Genomic DNA, 22233 nt, shown 5'->3' on the forward strand with positions numbered 1-22233 from the left:
CCTTCTTTCTATGAAAGAAAAGCCCCTGTTTCAGGTGGACTTCCAAGTAGAAGCACAGCGACAGATATGAAAGCAAAAAAGGGAAAATTTGTGCATTCATCACAGTGGTCTTAAATGTGCACAGATGGGTCTGCATGATTCTTGAAAGGAAGTGTGATTTAAGCAGAATTGTAGGAAAGAAATTAAAAGGGTAGAAACCTTTTGGCATTATGGAAATTAATTAATTGTGGTTTTAAAATAGGAGCAAATTATGCTTTCATAAGTTCATGTGAACCCCGTGTTGTGGCATCCAAAATAAATGTTACAAACAGTGTAAATAGTTGAACTGGATGTGAGGGCCACCTATTTGGGAGTGAATTAGAGAGAGCTTGTGTAAATTCATTATGGCACATCTTACAGTTATCATGAGGATATTTTCAGAAGGATACTCTAGCGTTATATTGAAACAATATATTGTGCAAAGGTAACAGCACATTATCAGGTTTTTCTCTGACAATAGATGCAGAATTTAACTTTTATTTACAGTAGTTATTATTTCTAAACAAATAAGCAAAAATGTAAAGTTGATTATGGAAAGGACTGAGGGTTCTCTTGATCAACAATGATCAGGTGAGCTTTAAAAACAGTTCTGGATGAGTGGATTTGTTGGTGCTTCCTATCCCTTTCTTGGTATGTCTCAACTCCTTTAGTGAAAAAACTAAACTACTTTCCATCTGGGCATTTCATCATCTATAGTCATGAAACCAAACTGAGCACCTCACTACTGGAACAAGTGCAGTGAGCTACAAGGACTCTTCCATGACTGCTTCTTTTTGGCTAGTAAATTCACAGCTTAGGGCCTTTGCATATGTCAAGAGTTTTACATCGTTTTATCCTTTCCTACTGTGTAAGGAATGAAGTTACCACCAAGACAATCCTGTCTGTGCTTTATGCTAATCAGTACAGTGGATACTACAAGTTCGGGGGAATAGATGGTATTGTCCAGTGTTACCCTCAATTTGATGTCAGTATTGTAAAAATAATCTTCAGGTAATGACTGCAACATTATTGCAGCTTTAGAGGGTTTCCTAAAAATCTGCAACTCCAGCCGCCTTGCACAGAATTTACATAGATTGGCTTAAGGTTTAAACTGGAGATTTTCTCCCTTCTTGGTTTTCTTCTGTTTTGAGCTTAACACAGAAATAAAAGCAAATCTCAAAGCTTTATAACGCAGGTGAAATTATCATAAGCCCCATGGTTTACTTGGAAGTCTTCTGTTGTATAAGTTAGGTTAAAATAGGTGTTAGTTTTGACGCAAAGGTAGATGGTGGGGAGTGGCCTTGCATTTTGAAGTCAGCGTGTCTCTACTTTTGCCCTAACTCAGGCTTTGTTTTTTCAAACTGCTTCTGACTGTTTCTGAGCAGCAGTCTCAGTCCTAGTGATGAACTGGGCTTCACTGTTTTCCCATGTTCCTCTATGGAGGCATGTTAAAGTTCGCCTTTTACTTGTTATTACTCTCTTCACAAGCCCCAACATCTTTATCACTTCTCAGTGACCTTTTAAAGTCTTGTTGCCTGTCATTGCATATGTGGAGTACTTTTGTGCACAACATTAATGTTTCCTTTTGTGGCTCATGCAAGCTCTTTACTGAAACATTTCCAACTTTCATGGTTGATGCTTTTAGAAAGATCAACTTAAGCACTATGCTACTGAAACATAAATTCACTTGGGTTCTTTCTTCCATATCAAGGATTTAAAATTATCATTACATTTTTACCATACTCCATAGTAATGTTAGATATTTGCAAACGCATTTGAGTATAAAATAAGAGCATTAGTTGGTAAAGTTTTTAATTAGCAAGGAGCCTTTCTTTGCTTCCTCTGTGCAGTTGCTCTGTCCTTCGGGCTGTCTGATTATGTGCAACTTTTCAGGACTTAGGAAACAGAAAGTACGTGTTCCACACACAAGTAGAACTTGGGTTCTTTTATTTGAGCAATAATTTTGTGTTCGTTTTGATTTTTTCTTATTACAGTATCATTAAATCCCTCTGAATAACTTCTCATACCTGATGCAAATTGTGAATGGGAGTATGGCTACCTAGACCCCTCCCAGGCTGGTGCAAGTTCACCACTGGCCAGCCAGCCACACTCATGTGGGGACCTGGGTTTTTCTGAACAGACGCCCTGTATTGATATTAGAGGGGACAGCACTGACTACTTTTAATAGCTACATAAAGGCACTAAAAAAAAGACCACTGAGGGGTCAGGCAGAGCTGGTGTGAGTTCTGCTGAAGCTTGAGGGTTATTTAAAAAAAAAAAAAAATTTTTTTTCTTTTGTGGGGAATATAGAAAAATCTCACGCCAAAAATAAGTTGCTCATCTCTGGCTAATAGTGGATGAGTCTGCTCACAGTAAAAGACACATCCTAAAACAAGATCAGACAGGTTGCTGTGATGCTGGCAGTGACAAATGAAGCCTGCAGGACCACTCAGGATCACCGATACCTTAGATAAGTTGCAAGACATACCTTACTCGGGAACTACAGTACCTGGAAATATTTCACCATTTATTTTAACTGACTTCCTAGAAATAAGAATTCTAGTGCTATAAATGAAACCTTTGTGAAAGTAAGTTGGAAAAGGAGTAAGACATATACTATTTGGAGTGCTGTGATTTCATGTAGTCAATATATTTTTGAGCTTGTGAACTTTTTGCAGGCTTTCAGCAAACAAGCTTGCAGGAGAGACTTAATTACATATTTCACAAAAGGAGTTCTCAATTTTTAAACACAGTGTGCTTGCCAGAGGTGATAGATGAACATGTAAGTGGAAGGCTCCAAAGCAATAAAATGCATATCTGATGATGGGGACACTGCAGAAAGTAGAAAGAAATTATAATAATCTAGATGAATGCAGACAGAAAAATGAAAGAAAATTTCTTTAACCAAATTAAATGTTTCTTTAAAGCGGTATTTGCACTATTGCCTCACCTGAATACCTTGTTTCTAAAGAAATCATTTCTTGAACTCTTTGTCAAAATAGGAACAACCTTACAAATGCAACGAGGTTTTGTGATGTTCATACAGAGCTGCATAGAGTATATTTACCTCTTGTGTAAATGGGGTACTAGAAAGATTGAAGAGGACAGGCTAGCAGCAATCCACTTCAGGCTGGTAGGAGCCAATAGTTATCTGATGACTGTTTAATGTCCTAAGTCTTTCAGAGCAAAGTGAGGTGCCTCGTTATGGGACATCTGCACTACTGGACGCGTTCATCCTCTTGCCGTGAGCTCAGAGAGACCCAGTTATATTTTCCAGCACTGTTTCTTGGTCACTTTATTCATTTGATGAGTTGGTGGAATTTTTTTAAATGCATTTTCCCATGGGAGCTTCCTTCTGCATCTCGTATGCTTCGCATCAAGTTTTAGCCCTGAGTATGAGGAGGTGCTGCCTACTTCCTTCCATCTCTTTCTGTATCAGCTATCATCTATCTATTCCTAATTTATCTCCTAGTCTGAGTTTAGCCATCTTTCCCTCTTAGCTGTCAGACTCGCCCTAGGCGGCTGTTCTGTCACCAGATCCTCCAGACATCTAACTTGTTTTCTTCATTGTATTTGGTTTGCAAGCAGGACTGAGTGAAAATAGCCTAACCAGCACTCTGTTTTCTCCCTTCACAGGACTGCTGTTAATTTCATTTTTAAAATTACTTACCTGATGTCTTCTTGACCACCTGTGTGGTGTCAAACTGTCTGAATAACCCCAAGTATAAATATGACCTACACTTCCAGAATAATGGAGGAATAATAAATTTTGACCTTCCTTGGAAAGACTCATCAGCACCTCTCACTTCCCCCTCTTTAAGGAATACTTACTGCAAAGGGCAGTCTATTTAATTTATAGCTGTAGGATTCCGTGTGACCGTACTGATCTGCCCTTGTGGATTTTGCTGCTTCTGAGGGTGATGGAGGTGTGAAGATGAAACCAAGCAGCAGCTGTTAAAGTGAGTTGTAGGATGTGAGAGCAGACAGTAAACCAGCAAAGGTTATAAATATGAATTTTATCCTCTTTGAATAACACTTCAGCATACTTTTTGTTTGGTTTATTTTTTTAGCTTTGACTTTTCCAGCTAAATAGTGGTTTCATTCTTTATTAGCATAAAGATACAAAGGTAGACATGGCACTGAACAACAGATTAAAGCATAATGTAGCATAAAACACTGTGAAGCAGTAACTGAAAAATACATAAGAAAAAGAAAGTAAGTAATCAAAGTACTACATAACAGAGTCCACTACCAGCAACCAGTCCCTGGGGAACTTTTTGTGCGTGATAGCTTCTAGCAGTCACAAAGCTGATTTGGTGACTGTAGACAGTCACTTATGTATTCAGGTCACACTTTGTTCTCTTCTTCAATTACAGCTTCAACCAGATATGGTATCTTCTCTCAGTGTTTCTTGACAAAACTCTGGCTAAGGGCTTTTCAGAAGGGGTGGTCAGCGCACTCACCGTATTGATGTTACCAGTTTGAGGATAGGAGAAGGAAAATAATGTGAAAACTGAAGATGCATCCAGTTTCTGGATGAAACTGAAGATGCATGGCCAGAATTATGCACAACCGCTTAGGAAAGGGGTAAATAGTGACTCTCGTAAGCAGCTGGGCTTTGTTTGCCAGAAATTAATCTATTTGGAGAGGCAAGAGCAGGGACAGAACAGTATTTCTCCAGTTAATGTCCACCTTATCCTCACCTCAGGGAAAATACACAAGGTGACAGTCCTGGCAGTTGTAATCCCATCTTGGCTGATCAGCTTTACACAGCTACTTGTTATGAAGTTGACTTTGTGGGTAGTAGGGAAATGATACCAGGTGGGACAGAAAGGCAGGGAAGGTGTCCATAAAGATGTATTTCACTATATTTCATTGAGAATTAAGTTTTAGCTTCACATAAAGTTTTTAGCTCTTAAGACTTCTACACAAAACAATTTCAAAATAATTTCATCACTAGCCTGTAATATACTGAGTTTTAATCTTTCTATTACTTTTTAATGATGTACCACAGAACTTGGAGGCCTTCCATTGTGCTAAGAGTATTCTGTTTTAAACTCCAGAACCCATACAGAAAAGCAGTCTATTACTTAATAATTTTAATGTTATTTTGTAATGTTAATGTTTATAATTTCCATGAACACAGAAGTTCTGGAATTTGCTGTGGAGCTTTCTTTCCCTTCTCCCCTTCATTTTAGTATCGGCATGTCATGGTGAAAGATGGATTTCTGTGGGACATCTCTTACAATGGTGATTTGTTATTTAAGATTAGTTGGTCTAAGTCCATCTTCTTCCTGGCCACTGTGTAAGGTATTCTTAAAAGATAATGATGCTGACTGGGTTGAGTGCTTTGGGATACATCTGTGTACAACCACTGTTACAGTTTCAGAGTCACTGGACACACACTCACTTGGCACAAAACACGGTTTTCCACAGTTAATTCGAGACACAGCCCAAGGACTGAATGTGGATGTTGACTCACCTGATTCTTCAGGTCACTGGCTGGGTATGCTCTGGGGACCACTGTATGGACACAGAGCTCCAGTTGCCAGGCTGCAAGAAAAGCTACCCAGAGGGTAAAGTGGGTGGAAGCACAGGGTTTCCATTGGAGCTGAGAATGAAGTGCTGAGGCTCCCGTTGCACCAGAGACTAACTCTGGTTTCCCATGAATTTAGATTGGATATAAGGAGGAAATTCTTTCCTGTAAGGGTGGTGAGACACTGGAATGGGTTGCCCAGGGAGGTTGTGAATGCTCCATCCCTGGCAGTGTTCAAGACCAGGGTGAATGAAGCCTTGGGTGATACGGTTTAGTGTGAGGTGTCCCTGCCCATGGCAGGGGGGTTGGAACTTGATGATCTTAAGGTCCTTTCCAACCCTAACTATTCTATGATTCTATGAATAAGCTAAGCAGCTTGCTGAATAGGAAAAGCACTTTGCCATTGAGAGAAGGTTCAGCCAAAAGAGAAGAAAGAAGCATTGTAGTTAGGACTCCAGGAGTAAATCCTTAAAGTAAACAGAAGTACTTTCGAAATACCTACAGTGTCGTCTTTTGCATCAGTGAAAAATATGCGGCTGCTTTGCAAGGGACTAGCTTAGAACAGCTCAAGATAATCAGAAAGTTGATATTTTTCCAGCTTCCCATGAGCTTCCCAGAACTGATAGCTATAAATCCACCATATGGAAGAGGATATTATGTTTCTTCCTCTTAAGAGATGAAAGAGGGCTGATGACTAATGCTGAAGTGAATTGTTAAAAGACTAACTTACTTAATTGAGCCTGCTTGTTTGGTATGTGTCCCAATTAATTCATTTTTGTTGTGACCACATTGAAGCAACCTATGCTCTTGTGACCTTCTCTTATAATTATTACCATCTCCCTCTTTAGAAGCACTGTTTTGATTATGTACTCAAAAAGCTCTGCTAAAATTTCCGTAGCATTAGTAGAGTCATATTTTTCTATTGTTTTTAATTCAAGGATAGTAACAAAAGGAATAATTCGTTATTGAAGTTATTGGAGGTCACTTACAGCACTTAGGGGATTGGGGGGGAAGGCTTCTTCCTTCTTAATTTCACAAAATGACTATTTTGAATAGGCAGAACTTGTTCTCTATAATTCTTTTAAGAAAAATGTGTTGTTGGGTGGTAGCACTCAGAGGAGCCTCAGAATTCCTCAGGTGTGCTGAATATTGTACATTATATGTACAATATGTGCTGGATATTGTATATTACAGGGTCACAGGAGAAAGTAACTGCAGCTGGAAAGGGGCTGGCAACTACAGCCATCCCTATACTTGCTGAGATTGCTGTGTGGAATCTCTGTCCCAAATGAGGCATGTTTTTATTATTGCCTAAATTAACTATAGTATTTAACAGCTCTTTGCCTAAACCACAGTGAAGCCATCTGGACTCCTATCTGTGAAGGAGAGATGCATTCAGTCAAATCTGCAGTGGTAGGTGGCTCTGTCAGTGAGGGGTTTCCTAGGGGTGTTCATTCTCAGTGCTTCATTGGATGAAGATTTTACTGGTTTGTGCCAGCCTCTATGATAGTAACTCACACTCAGTACGTCGTTTTTGTACTCCTGTTCCCAGCTCCTTTTCTCCTGTTTACATGAAAATCCCGACTAAATGGTTTTCCTTCATCATGGTAGGTACACATGCACTGGTGGAGCTAGTTCTGGGTAGCACTCTCACGGGCAGTGTCAAGTTAGAGAGGTGCTCTGCATGTAGCATCTGTCATTCCAGTGGAGATAGAAGGTCTTTTACCAGAAGTCTTAAACCAAGCCCCCTCACCACTGGCTGTTGTATTAGGAAAGCTGCTGAATACCTTTGCAGTTTCATGCACCTCTCATCACAGGGGTCCCTTCTCCTCAGACAGTGGGTTCCTTTGCAGAGAATATTTCTTTACATGAGGCTTGCTGATACTGTTTCTGTTACTGAGCTAAGTAGCATCACTGCTATCCCTCGTGGTCTCCATTGGCTCTCTGCTCCCTTATGTCAAGACCAAAACTGGCCATGCTTTTATCTTCTTGAAGCACTGTGTTACCCTTATTCCTCTTCCTCATTCCCAGCCCTTTTCTCTCTACCTCCTTACAGAGTGCCTTCATGTCTGTGTTTTATGCTGCGTGGAGTTTCTTTTTTTGTATGGCAGGCTCTGTCCCTGAAACAATTAAAACCTCTTCTTTAAAGATAATGGCTCACTCTAGGTCTCAGTTTATCATTGGATGGCCCTCTAAGCTGCTGGGGATTCTGATGCCCAAGAACAGCAGGTGCTAGGTAGAGCTTACACCGGATACCAGCCACTTGGTGGCATGCTGTGTCCTCTTGGTTTAATGTTTGGCTGAGCAATCTTATGGTCCCCTTCAATGTAAGACTGCTCATGAAGCAAAAATTCCTTTGTCAGTTGAAAAGGGCTGGAAATCTTCCTTCAGCCATGAATAATAATGCAGTGTAAGACCACCATCTTGTACCAGACCTTCTTCATGCACCAGGCAAAGGTGGGTGATTGAAAAAGCCAATGGAGTGGCCTCTCTACAAAAACAGAATTAGAAGTTAATGCTTTGCACTGCTTACTCTTGACTTTAATTACATAACTTGGTTTAATTCTTTTAACTACCTCTATGTCTAGAACACTCTGAGTAAGTGTTCTGCTTTAGACTATGTATGAAAGATGCTGTGTAAAAGATTAATTTCCTTTCCATCATTGGGAGTTTCCTTTTTACATGAACTCATGTGCCAGATCACACAGCATGCAGCCGAGGTGTTGCATTTTATATGACACCTACAGGATTCTGCTGAATGAAATTTGCAAGTCGTCAGAGTTCTTAAAATACAACTTTCTGTTGATGTGTTTTTTGGCATAGAAACAGAAAAGCTGGGTCTGGAAGTGGGAAATGGATTGCCATCTTGGAAGTTTAACGACCAGCTCTTTCCCTGTGATGTGTGTGGAAAAGTGTTTGGTCGACAGCAGACTTTGTCCCGGCATCTCTCACTGCACACAGGTAAGCTGATGCTTTGTGGCTGGTTGTTACAGTGCTGAGGAAGTCATCATGGCTTGTTTGAGTGGAGGGGGAAGAATGCAAGCAGAAGAGTGTGAGAGCCATCCTCGGCTCCTTGCATGTACAGCAGAGCCAAGCGCTAAACCAGGACAGAATGTCAGAGTGGTGTTCAGGGAGTTAACTGACATTTTATTTCTTTACAGCCCACTTGTAATTTATCTTTACAAAATGTGTAAATTCCAGTTTGTCCAGGTTCCAGTAGAGCAGCCTCTAGATGCCATCTGATTAACCAACCTGTTAATGGAGTTCTTAAGAGAAGGCACAGCCTCTTTTACATTCACCTGATGAGCTTTTTAAGTGCCACTGAACAACAAATGATTTGGCCTTGGTGTCTCAGATCTGGTAAAACCGAAAGGATTTGATATCTGTCACTCATCTTTGCCTTCATCATCTAGTTCTGAGAGGAAGAGGGGCTCTTCTACCCCATACCAACTTTCTTAAAGTGAATCACTTCAACTGAGACCAAGAGTTTTTATACAGAAGATGTACCTTGTCAGCCTGCTGAGGTGCACTGCGCAAAATAAGACTTGAAAGCAAGAATTTCTCATTCAGTGCTGAAAAATATTATGAGTATAGTGGCAGTGTACATTGCAGCACCTAGTAGAGCCTTGCTGAAAGAATTCAAATGCTCTGTTCCATGGTGTCTTGGGGTTTCCTTACTCAAATAGCTGCTATATTGAATGCCTTTCCCCTAACACTTGTAGCATTATATTTCAAATTTAGAGCAGCAGCTCCTCAAAGGGAAAGGTTGTAAAAGCTGATGTAATGTTTGGTTATTTTAATCTTTTAATTTCTTCAACTCAAAGTGAGGGGGTTTTATTAGTTTGTGTTCGGAACTGGCCTAACGATACAGCGTCCCCTTCCTTCCTAACCCTAAGATTTTAATACAGAATCCTCAACCATCACCTGTCTGTGACTGATCACAGGGACAACCTCAAGTGGACAAAAAAATCAAATAAAAGATGCTAGGCAAAGGAAGTAGTTGTAGATTATTGACCTGTTTCTCTACTGGCTCTTCTGTGGCTCTCAGAGCAGCAGTTGCCCCAGTTTTCCAGTTTATAAAGTTTTATATTATCTGACTACAAATGGTAGAGAAAGTTAAAAATAAACAGCCCTAAACTACCTCCAAATTAGTTTTTTTCTGAGTAATTGCTGTGAATTCCTCTAAGTTTCCAAAAAGCCAAGCCCCCAAAGTACTTCATTCTGAAAGCTGGTTGGAGAAGCCCAAAGGAATGCATGCTTGGTTATTGGCAGCTTTAAAAGTAGCTTGCTTCAAAATGAAGTATACATCTAAGATTTTCTGTTTCTTTTCAGAAGAGAGAAAGTACAAATGCCACTTGTGCCCCTATGCTGCTAAGTGCCGTGCTAATCTGAACCAGCACCTGACCGTCCATTCTGTGAAGCTGGTGAGTACAGACACTGAAGACATTGTCAGTGCTGTCACTTCTGAAGGCAGCGATGGAAAGAAGCACCCTTACTACTACAGGTGAGGACCCAGATAGGGGCTGTGCACGAGGCACTGGAACTGGAATGTCTTATGTGCCTCCTAAGGACAGGGCCACCCTTCTGGTGTCACAGGGCAGAACTGTGATGAAAGTTATTTATTTTGCCCATATCTGATTTGAGCTTAGTAGCAAAACCCAGCTGGCTGCCTTGTGCTGTTTGACTTGGCTGGCCACTGGGAGAAACTCTGGGGGTTGGTGTGGGTTGGTTTTGCTGAACAGCTCTGTAAGGCAGCTGGACTCTTAAAAGCCTCTTTAACTTTTTATGCAACGTTCATTTAAGTTTTGTCTTTGGAAACATCCCATTGCATGGGTTCATGGCAAATCTAAAGCACTGTGCTTCCAGTTGCCTCTGACAGCTCCATTGTTTTTAGCTGAATCTATGCCATCAAATAGTAAAACATAGTAAGAATTCTCATATCGATATACGCACTTCCTCCATTTGCTAGATGTATATACATCCAGTGACCACCATGATGAAAGAAAGAAAACCTTTATGAGCATTTGCCTGAAAAATTAAAAGGAATTTCCCAGATAAAATGGATATTTGGACACTCTTCTTGTTGCACACAATGTTGTGTGCTCTGCAAACTGTGATCTGCACTCCAGTGGCCAACCAGATTACCAAATTACTCTTACTTTCAGTCAAAGTGCCAAGGGCAGATTTAATTATAAAATCATAGAAGCAAGAAGTGAATAAAACCTGCTGGATTAGATTATCCAGTCCATCCTCCTTAGGAAAGCAAAATAGTACCCTAGAGTATTTTGCTTTTGCCTTTTTAAATATTTTTGGCTTGTTTTAAATGGCCTAATCAAAGCAAGAGGAGGACTCTGCAAAGAAAGTTAAATTAAAGGGTTCTTTCCGTTGCCTCTCAATATCCCTGTGTTTATGCACTGGCTGTGAAATCTGTATCCCTCTAATTATTTGCATATCTGATGACTGCTGTTTTGCAGTCAAGCATAAGAAATGTTTGAACCCATTTTTACTTGCTTACACTGAAACTGCCAGGCAGTTTTGCACAAGATCCCAGTTTGGCATGGGAACCATTCCAGGGCTTGAAAATAACTCCTGGAGTGTGCAGCAAGCTCTCCGTTTGTCAGTGTATCAGCCATACTAAATATCTTGGCAGAGCTGCAATGCCTCTTATTGCCCAAAGGAATCAGCTAGGTGATGCGCAGCATCTGGAATCTGTAGTTTTTAATTAACTTTATGATTATTTAGCGTCATTATAGCATGTACAGGATTGTTGCGTTGTGCCTGCCCTTAATCACACTGGCATGGCCATCAGTTCAAAGGCAACTCAGTAGACAAATGAATTTTGCAGTGAACATTCAACAGTGAGGAAGAGAAAAAATCTGTGCAGTGAGTTTTTCTTGCAGATTCAGGGAAAGGCAGTACGCTTCTGTTTGCGGTTTGGGCTTTAATGTTTCTTACTCTTGAATTCCCTTCTGCCTGCAGCTGTCATGTGTGTGGGTTTGAGACCGAGATGAATGTCCAGTTTGTCAGTCATATGTCCCTCCATGTGGATAAAGAGCAGTGGATGTTCTCCATTTGCTGCACAGCATGTGATTTTGTCACCATGGAAGAGGCAGATATGAAGGCTCATGTCAACAGCAAGCACACAGGTGATGATCCCTCTCTCCCAGCTGCAGTGATCTCTCTCTTCCTTGCTTTTTAGGTGCAACCTTCACACTTCCCATTAGCACTCTACTTTCACTGAAATGCTTGCTAATTAAGGCCTGATCTCTCAAAGTTAAAGTGAATTGGACTCCAGCCAGGCAAATAATCTGGTAGTGCAGATCAATTTTCAGGCTTAGTAAAATAAATGAAGGACTACTTAGCCCTCATTCTTGCTATTCCCCTTATCCTGCAAATCCCCTCCCCACTGAAGTCAGCATATTTCGTTTGTTTTTCTGACTGGTTTGCTATTTCATCAAAATCCTGGTCTGACTTCAGTGGTGATAAGGTGACTTTGAGTGCTAACTGTGCATACCTGGCTGCAAATTTGAAATACACAATATGTTGAGCTTCACTCTTCTATGTGTTTGCCTCCACAGTCTGTCAGTTTGGAATCTCAGGCGGATGTTTAGTTGACACTGTGATTCAGCAATACCATAAATGTAACTTTATATTAAATAACAGAACAAGTCACGTGTTCTCTCCCTGGCCCTGTTCACTTAATAGCCAAAGAGAAGAGCAATAGTAGTTTTCAAACAAGCTCCATATGCTTAGTGCAACTAATGAAGTCTGGCATAGTTTAAGGAGAAGAAAATTAGAATCCTTTTAATTAATTTCTCTTACAACACCAGGCAGGAGCATTTTGCTGCCACAAGCCTACTAGCAATTTTGTTGACAATACTGAACCTGAATTGCATCCAGCACAATTTTTCCATTGCTAAATTGCTTTTCCTGTCCTACCAGGAATAAAATTGGGAAAACAGGGAGGGATGGAGAAGGGAGAGAAGAATGCAGTTTGTAGTGCTCACAGATACATGAGTTAAATGTAACTACAGAAACACAGTACTGGAGAGCTCTCAAGGGTTTTTATGCTAGCATAGCTCTCAGCACTGCTCCCCGATAATGTTTGCATCTTACTCCACATATAGGAAGTCAAGGCGAATAAGAAATGCCACCTGTAGACATGTGAAAAACTTATACTGGGAAAAAACTCCCGTGTTCTTCCTTCACCCTGTCAAACCAAGCCATTCAGCTGGTGATTCAGCCAAGTGCTTAACACACATGGCAAATACAGAGAGTGAAAAATAGAATGGATTTTCTGGGTCACTCGACTCCAGTCCCTTACCCTGTGATGTTAGCAAGTCATAAAAGGCCTGTTTGTAAGGATGTTGGCATACGTCTTCAAACAAGTGTAATTGTTTTAAACCAACTACTTCTATAGATAGGCAGCTGCAGATTTTTCTGCATTAAAGATTAGGGACTTTTAAGAAATTTCCAGTGTGTCTTACTGAGAAGCAGAATACATGCACGTTGTTCTTGTGCCAGAACACTCCTTTATCTGAAACAGCAGTCCGCCTCTTGCTTCCTCCACCTTTCTTCCCTCCTACCACTGTATTTATTCCCTTAGTATATTCATAGAGAATGACCCTCTCCCCTCTAAATGTACATGGAGCCTTTTCTGAGATGAAACACAGTTTTCTCACTGTACCAATCCCTCACTGCATATGTTCTTGTTAGAATCTCTGTTCGACATATGCAATCACAGCTGTACATGGTGAAGTGAAGTAAGTAGTGGTGGCAGTGTAAAACAGCAGCAGCTACTGGGAATAAATCACGCAATAACATTCTGTGATCATATTTACCTTCCTTGAAGACTCCCCTAATTGCTCATATTCATCCCATGTTCTGCTCAAATTCTTCTTTTGTTTTCCTTGACTGTTTCCAACCTAAGCACTCCTCATTTGTAGCAAAAATTCTTGTTACTGGCCCTCCAGGTCATAACCTTGTACTCTGTGCTATTAAATTTCATTCCATTTCTATTACTCTGGTCCCCAAGGTCAGTGAATCTTTCTATATGATATCCCAGTCATCCTCCCTATTGACAGCTCGGGTCATCAGATTTCATTAGTGCATTCCTACATTTTTATCTTAGACTTAAAGGTGCCGTTCATCAGTTTAAAGTTAGGCACACAGGGACTGGTGTTTGCAGAGGCTTTTGATCACATGGAGAATATGAAGTTTTAGGAAAGTTTCTTTTTAAAACAGCTCTGATTAAACCAAGACATAGGTGGGAGGTAATAATTTGCACGTTGGCTCACAGCAGTTCTCATATGATAACTATCACCTCTGCTTCATTTCTAGTGTGTGACAGGGTTTGGATTTGAACTTCATGCATTTATTGCACACATAAAGAAACCAATGGGTTTCAGTTTTAGATCCAGTTAACATTTTTAAAATTAATTATCTTCAATAAAATAAGCTGTTATCTCTTATAATCATTAGTGAGGATGCTCCTCAGTACAGTGAATGAAATTATTCTCCTTCACCCTTTCTCCCAGATTTAGCTATTGGACCCACATAAGCGGAAAAAAGGGGAAGTTTAGCTTGGACCAGTAGGCACTTTTGGTTTCCACATCCCAAAGCTACAGAAGCTCTGCTTCCTTTCTAGGTCACAAGGTTTTTGTTGTTTTTGAACTCTGCGCTAACCAAAGTGTTTTCTGGAGATATTTTCAGCCTGGTAATGAGGTAGAGTTGCACATGTCCTTCCCACTGCCATTACAGACACACCCAGTTCTAGGATAAACTGAGAGATGTATCGTTGTAAATGCTAATAAAAAGGAAGGAGGTGCAATTTACCAAATTAATTTTACCAGATTAATTAATTTCAGGCTTGTTTATAAGCATGTTTGAATTAACTTTAAATATATTTTTCCGAAATTTAAAATGGGATCTTTGAAATTTCATCTGATCTGCTGTACTAGTGTTCTTTACTTCTGTTTTTCAGCTGAAGAGAGGAAGACACCCAGCGAATCTAACAGTCCATCTTCATCTTCACTGTCAGCACTGAGTGATTCTGCCAACAGCAAAGAAGATGCAGACATAACTCCAAAAAACAAGGGTTCAAACAACTTGCTAGTCATTTCAGTAGTGCCTGGTAGTCAGACCTCAGTGAACACTGAAGAGAAGTCAGAGAAAGGTAAAACACTGCTAAACAAATAGAGACTCGTCACCTTCTACGCAGTCAGTCTGGCCCCAACATAAGGAATGCATTTTACTGCTTTATTTTCCAGGCTTCGAATGTGTTTTCTGTAACTTTGTCTGCAAAACGAAAAACATGTTTGAGCGCCATCTGCAAATCCACCTGATCACACGGATGTTCGAGTGTGATGTGTGCCACAAGTTCATGAAGACACCTGAACAGTTACTGGAGCACAAGAAATGCCACACTGTCCCCACCGGTGGGCTCAAGTAAGGAAAGCAAGTACACAAACTTTTACTGTGTTAAGCACCTCTAATACTGTGCGGCTAGGACAGAAGGAAGTCAATTAGGAAGGGTCAGTTAAATGCCTGATAATCCAGAGTTGGAGCTTCCTTTTATTGGGGTGACTCAACCCAGTCCTTAGTGTAGGCTGCTACCTTTACAGCAGATGGGTAACCTAACAGCAGATGTAGTATCTACTGGTTGTAGAGCTTTAGCAAACCATGATCCTTTCCCTTTTCAAGTCAAACAGGAGACAATATGTGATGTGTCCTCCAGAGAATGATGGAGCACTACACAGAGGTGTTTGTTTGTAGACTAAGAGGGGCTTTTTTTTCAAGGCATCAGAGCAAAGGAGAGCACACAGCGCAGGCTCTATTCTTCCCCTAGCTCAAAGAAACTAAACCCTGTACGATCTCTGCAACTAGGTATGAAGTTATACCCTTAAAGGTTATAACCTTTTAGGCTCTAATAAAGTCAGTCCTCTCCAAGAATTAATAACTTGGCTGCTTTCTGCTTTGGTTTGCATGCCCCAGGATGATTAGTGTTGTATAAATTAACATGTAATAAGTAATACACTCTTTTAAGAAAAAGAGCCCTTTGGCTTTGGCTGAGATGGTGTCTGTTGGTGCAGAACAGTGTTTCTAGAGAATGAGTGTGCCCTTATGTCAAAGTTGGGTCCTTGAGGGAAGGAGGGACTGCTGGGGCCATATGCTTGCTCTCTGTGGGCAGGAAATGTGACAATTATGCAAGATGCACATCCCTCTTCTGTGTTCCAGCTGCTGCAGGAAAAGAGGCTAGAACCACTTCATGCCCAGGCAGGGTTCAGCACAGGGCTCCCTGCTTCTATTTCTCTTGCTAAGCAAACTGATGTTTTCAGTTCACCGTGACTGAGAACACCACAGTTAACGTTACCATGAGTAGCTCAATCAGTTTGCACTGCAGGTTTTGAAAACTGGTTTTGTTTGCCAGGCAGCATCTGGTCTCCAGCTCAGTAGTTGCATGAACTGGGATCTGTGGTCACTTGAGATGTGATGACTGAATCTGGGAAGATGACCAGATTGAGAAACAAGTAGTGTGCCAGAACAGCAGGATGTCTGTCTTGGATATACAGGCCAGTTGTCTAATGCACTTTGGGTTAAGCTGCACAGAATCTGTTCTATTTATCAAGGAAAAACCATGACCTATGACTCAGGCCTTCCTGACAGAATGGGCTTCTCAGTCTACAGAAGTTATTCCTGCCCAACTCAAGTAACAACTGAGTGCCTTGAAAGGTGCACCTAAGAAAAAGCTGTGATTTTTTTTTTTTTTTTTTTTAAGGCATCCAGAAGAGCCTGAAGAGATCTAAATAAATTGTATTTTTCTGTCTCCTGTTTGCTGTGGGGGAAGAGGAAAAAACATGATTCCTCCTGCTCCAGGTCAAAATCTGAGATTCTGATCCAGAGATCACCCAGCCCAGAAGAGGTATATGTGCACAGACAGCTGAGTCCTCTGTTGCAATAGAGCTGATTATGTTAGCAGCCTCAGTGCTAGGCTCCCTCTCTGGATCAGAGTGCTTGATGTGCATCAGGAAAAGTGTTTGGATGTTTTAGTATCTGTTTGTCCTCCTGTATTACTTACTGTGCTCTTGATTGGCAGGTAATTAATATTATAATTGTATGTGCAACCAGTTGTAGCAAGGTAAAACACAGAGAGAGAGAGAGGATCTCTGCTAGGAAATGATGTTAAATGCTAGAAAACAATTGGCAGACCTGCCTCACTGTTAATGTGGACCAGCGGCAGTGGAGACAATTGTAAGACAGCAGCCAGGTGCTGTAGTTACAGTTGTATTTCTTTATCTAGACCTGCTCTTTTAGCTCACAGTTAGCTGTGGAAGGGAGCAGCTTTGTTTAGCACAGCAGAGATCCCTGGCAAGTAGCTGTCCTCACCAGTTTCCTCTCAGCTACATCAAGCAAAAGCAGGTATGTTTGGGAGTTGTTGGTGTACGGGCTTGGTCAGCTCAGGCTTCCTTCCAAGCTTTTAAGCTTCCCTCCTCCAGCCTTCTAGCCCCTTCCTGGTTCAGGAACCAGGGGTGAGGCCCTTTGCCACATCCACCCCAGTCCGGACGCTTGCCGCTGTGAGTAAGCAGAGCCCACATCCTGTTCCCACACACGAACAATTCCTGCCGTGGCAGAGGCAGCTGTAGGCAAATGCTGCCAAGCACAGGCCCCCTTTGAGCATGACTAGATCAACTCCCAGAAATGGGAATCCCTACAAAACATCCTAACAGACTGGCTTAACAGACTGGCTTTCAGCTGCTCCTAGCAGGATACCCAGCAAGCCTATTGTTCAAGGTCACATAAGAGGAATTTCCTAAGCTTTTGCTGTACATGTGGTATTACAAATTTATTCCATCTTTACTTAAACAGCTGCTTTCATACTCATCTGTAAACACTCACTTTAAACCACTTCTTAACGGAAAAAATGGCCAAAGTGACTTCGTGCAGACACTAGGAATGTCGTTACACAAAGTACCTGTGAATCAGTCACCCACTCTGCACTACCCGGCCTGCTTTGCAGAATCTTCCCCACCAAGGTAAGCCAGAAGATTAAAGGGATGCTCCTTCAGCGTGAATCAGTGTTTTCCTAGGAATGCGTGAGTGCTATTGCCATTGGATGGGCAAAACTCTTCTAAGCAGAAATGTGTCAGGGTGAACCGAGTATTCGAAAGAGGCTCCACAGGGAGAGCTAAGTGCCTTTTTCCCCTCTTCAGTAGGTCAGAGAGGGGTTGAGTGACAGGGTTAAACCAGGAATGCAGGTCTTCAAGCTGAGTGACTTCTCTTTTCTCTGTCCATGCCTTTCCTTGCTGTGTTGCCAGGTGCCCATTCTGCATCTACTCCACTAACCGCCCCACAGCGATGGAGTGCCACCTGAAGACTCACTACAAGATGGAGTACAAATGTCGGATCTGCCAGACAGTGAAAGCCAATCAGCTGGAGCTGGAGATGCACATCCGAGAACACCGCCTTGGCAACCATTACAAGTGCGACCAGTGTGGCTACCTGTCCAAGACCGCCAACAAGCTGATTGAACATGTGCGTGTCCACACCGGTGAGCGCCCTTTTCACTGTGACCAGTGCAGCTACAGCTGCAAACGCAAAGACAATCTCAACTTGCACAAGAAACTGAAGCATGCTCCGCGCCAGACTTTCAGCTGTGACGAGTGCCTGTTCAAGACTACCCACCCTTTTGTCTTCAGCCGCCATGTGAAGAAGCACCAGAATGGGGACTGCTCTGAAGAGGAGAAGAAGGGCCAGTATTCAACCTCCAAGGAAGCCAGTCCGCTCCTACCAGTGAACAGCTCCAGAAACCTCCTGTCGCCCCTCTCAGTTATGTCTGCCTCCCAGGCTTTGCAAACAGTGGCAATGTCAGCTGCACATGGCAGCGGGGCAGAGCCAAACCTGGCAGTGAAAGCCTTGGCCATCAATGGCACTTCCCTGTGCTTTGATAAATACTGGAACTCAGAGTATGCCCACCTTATTCCTTTAACAATGTTTTTCCCCAAAAACCACTACGAGCTCACATTCCATCCACCCAGACCTGAGACTGCACCGGGAGGTGCCTCCTCACCTAAACACTCCTTCCTTGCCTACCTTGGACTAACAGAAAGGGCAGAAACTGTCTGAGGGCAGTTACATTCTGTACCAAAAATACCCCAACAAACCCAGCAGGTATACATTGCTGCAAAACATAGACCCAAGAGGTAACGAACACTTGTACTATATCATTAGTGAGGTTTAGAAAATGGCTCTGTGTGTATACTTATTGCATTGACATGAAAGCTGCTTTATTAAATCTCCAAGAGGTGACCTGCTGCATACTTCTACCTTCAGAGGCATGTTCCCAGTACTCTTATCTAAGAAACTATTTTGTCTTGTTAAGCTGAAAAAAAAAAGAGTGTCCTTAATGGCAATCAGCACTTGTAAGATTACATATTGATGCATTTTATTTTGGGGCTTGGTGTGCGCGCGGGTGCGTGGAAGAGAGTCTACCTGTAGCGTGCCATGACATTGCTTTTGCACATCCCTTGTACTGGCTTATTTATTTCTTATTCTTTTCCCCTTTTCACACACATGCTCCCTCCCTTCCCTTCCATCTCTCCCTGAACTGCAGAGTTGTGGAAGGAGTAACGCCTGGTTCTCCAACGCAAGAGTGGGTTGGTCTATTATTTCAGCGCTGTTTGCAGCTTCCTTCAGTTGTGTAATGCCTTCTGCTCACTCAGTTGTCAAGGTTTGAGGATTTGGGGTAGAACTGAGGAGGAAAAAGTTGCTTTCAGCACTGCAGGATCAGAGCATGACAATGAAACGTGCACACAGATGCAGTGTGTGCAGTCTACATGCTCACACAGCAGGCCTGGTTCTTAACTGTTACACAGGTGTAACAAATACCCACCTCTGGGCCATAGCATACATCTTTTGTTTTAAAAGGGCATATAAATATATATATATATACTGTATTATGCAGTGGTTACCTTTTAGTTTGCAGGAGCAACTTGTGTAACTAGAATCCTATGGTGGGGAAAAAAAAAAGGAAAATCCAACAAGGGGATTAAAAAAAGGGTATGAATAAATTCTGGGTATAAATACTCAGACTAAAAAAAAAAGGCAGTTTTGCACAGTGCTTTAGTCTTGCACTAGTTTGTTTCTCACTTGCAAAAAAAAAAGAAAATATCCCAAATGTGGGCTGAAGGTAAGATGACTGTTCATTTGAAAAGGTACTGGTAACTTCTTTGAAATATAAAGCTATAAAAAGATGCTGTTTGAACCACACAGTTCTCTTTTATACCCTCAGTATTTTAACAGTACTTGCAAATTCTCAGTCCTGTTGCTATCCTCCATGTTATTAGTAATACTTTATTCCTTTTTGTTAATGGCAGAGAGAGTGGACACTGCTAGGAAGCTAACTTTATACTTATTTAACACTCCTACTCATGGTCATTAAAATGACATGTTCTATGTAGCACTTTATCGCAGGAAGAAGCAGATGAGGATTGGTTGTATAACCGTTGTTAATCACAAAAAGCCAGGAGCAATCTTAATTTCCTAGAAGCTAACTGACTGTTAATGGATTTGTGTTTCTTAGACAACTGAATATCCAGGAAGGAAGATCAGGATTAAAAATACTCTGCATTAAAATTGGAAGTATAAATTATGAAACATTTCAAAATTATCAGATGACTTACAGGAATGTTTTCTTACTGGATTATTGTTTTCCATAGCAGCTCTTGGATTCAGATCTCACTGTCTTTTCACCAGGAATTAGAATGTCTGACCCAGCTTGTGTCAAGAGTCCCCTCTCTGTCCCTTGGCCAAGCTGCTGTAGGAGGTACCCTGAGTCACATCTTACACACCATCCACCCACCTCCATGCTGTCCTGAAGGAATGGCTTCTGCAGGCTGTTGTGGGATGGGAGGACTCGACAGCCCAACCCCTTGTTCTTGACAGCACGAAAGCAAGGCCCCAGTTCAGGAAGGCATTTCTTGTCCCCAGAGGCTCTTAGCCGTATACACAACTAGAAACAGAATTCAGTCTTCCTTAGTTTATACATGAAACTTGTGTAGGAAATTTTTTTTGATGCAAAACTCATCATTTAACCTGTCTGCAAGATTCCTTCATTTGTTTTGCACTGAGATGGCCAAACATTCTCCACTGTCATGACCAAACTCTTCCTGTTTGGGGAGGACATCCTAATCTGTGCAGTCCTCTTAACATATTGGAAGCTACTCACAAGGGGGTAATACCCAAAATAGGAGGAGGTCAGCATTTGGAGTTACTAATTAAAGGACAGAGAAGTCCCACCATTTTGTTTACATTCCAGCAGGCAGTTTTGGTTCTACCAAGCATGTGGCAAATCTGTCTGTCTCAGCAGTAAGGAAAAGCCGTTTATTCCAAGGTATGTACAAATGTGTAAGCAACCTGCCTAACTCAGGGCCCTGTTTGCCATGCTTTACTCCATCAGAACTCCTGGTAACACACATCCACCCCCCCAGAGTACAGACAAAATAGAAAATGCCAGGTTAGTAAATATGCAAAACATAAAAAATCGAGTAGCTTGCCAGCATGAAATATGCAGTCTGCATCCAGAAGCTATACCTGCTCTTTAAAATGCACCCATTGCGTAGAATTCTGACCCCGCCATAGATGAGCAACCACTTCCAAATCAAAAAGCTTATTTTCCAAACCAGCAGGTAAAGTACAACAGGTAAAGTCTAGGAGGAGGATGTAGGAATATTAGTAGGACACTTTATGTAAACCAAACGGCAGTTTAAACAAGAATGAGCTGTCACCATGCAACAATGTTCCGCTGTACCAGTATCTGATATAGTAATGTTTAATATACCTGAGAATTTGTTTAGCACTTTGGAAAGGATAGATTAATTCTTTCTGGCAAGTTATAAAAGTTTTCTCTGTAAGGAAAAGTGTGTGAGGAGGTTTTTATTTTTTTAAGGGAAAAAAAATACAGTATTTATCAGAGCTCCTGCCTAGTAAAACAACTGGTTTGCAGTTCAAGGCTAAAGAAATTAACTTTCTCCAGAGGTTCCCCCCACTGACTAATGACCAACAGTTCTGATCAATTCCCCCCCACCATGAAGGTAATTTCATACTTGTTTTCACCATGCATTCTTTAAGGAAAGCTAGCGTGGTTTTCCATTCGGTAATTCAGTTAAAGTTCTCAGCACTTTCTTCTGTCTCTTTTTTTTTACTTGTTGTATTATGTTCAGCTATCATTCTGTCAAGGTTTGTGTACATTAATAAAAATTTGTATTGTATAAAGCTTTTTGCATTATAAGGCTGTACAGGGTCATTTTGACAGTAACTGGTATATTTCTTTGCATCTTACATTGCATTGCCAGTTTTTAGTGTATCCAGTTTGGAAGTACAATATACTCTAATTAAAAAGGTTGGCTATATTCTGGTTTGTTTTTTAGTTTTCCTTCCTCTCTTTTTTCACCTTAAATAGATTCAGGCTTGATTTAGAGGGAGGGGGAAAGGATTCTTCAAGACAAGAAGGTGTGAAGTAAAAAGGGAAAGTGTTATCAGTGGTTGAAACTGAGAAAGAAAGCACTGGTTCTTACTGCTCATGAAGAAGTAACAGCACACAATCCTGGAATGGCTACAGAACTTCTCCCTGTCCTCTCATATCAGTTCTGCAAGGGGGATAACACTTCTTCCGAGGAGCCGGA

At 41.4% G+C, this 22233-nt stretch overlaps 1 protein-coding gene across 6 annotated transcripts in view; it reads left to right on the plus strand.

The window, feature by feature from the left end:
* ZNF827 (zinc finger protein 827) overlaps positions 1-21960 on the plus strand; it is a 108788-nt gene extending 86828 nt beyond the window's left edge. For 2 of the 6 annotated variants that reach the window (XM_061441317.1, XM_061441326.1), the window contains exons 9-14: positions 8378-8515; positions 9887-10058; positions 11534-11700; positions 14538-14729; positions 14824-15001; positions 17869-21960. In XM_061441317.1, coding sequence (XP_061297301.1) covers positions 8378-8515; positions 9887-10058; positions 11534-11700; positions 14538-14729; positions 14824-15001; positions 17869-18676 — 1655 coding nt within the window. In that variant the 3' untranslated portion in view covers positions 18677-21960. Of the gene's footprint in view, positions 1-8377; positions 8516-9886; positions 10059-11533; positions 11701-14537; positions 14730-14823; positions 15011-16331; positions 17587-17868 lie in introns of all 6 variants that reach the window. The other 4 variants (XR_009741270.1, XR_009741269.1, XR_009741271.1 and 1 more) reach the window with 4 other exon arrangements.
* The last annotated feature ends 273 nt before the right edge of the window (positions 21961-22233 follow it).

The sequence above is a fragment of the Pezoporus flaviventris genome, unplaced genomic scaffold (assembly GCF_033815535.1).
Source record: "Pezoporus flaviventris isolate CSIRO_AGI_PZ_B2104156 unplaced genomic scaffold, CSIRO_AGI_Pfla_v1 ptg000002l, whole genome shotgun sequence".
NCBI classification, from domain to species: Eukaryota; Metazoa; Chordata; class Aves; order Psittaciformes; family Psittacidae; genus Pezoporus; species Pezoporus flaviventris.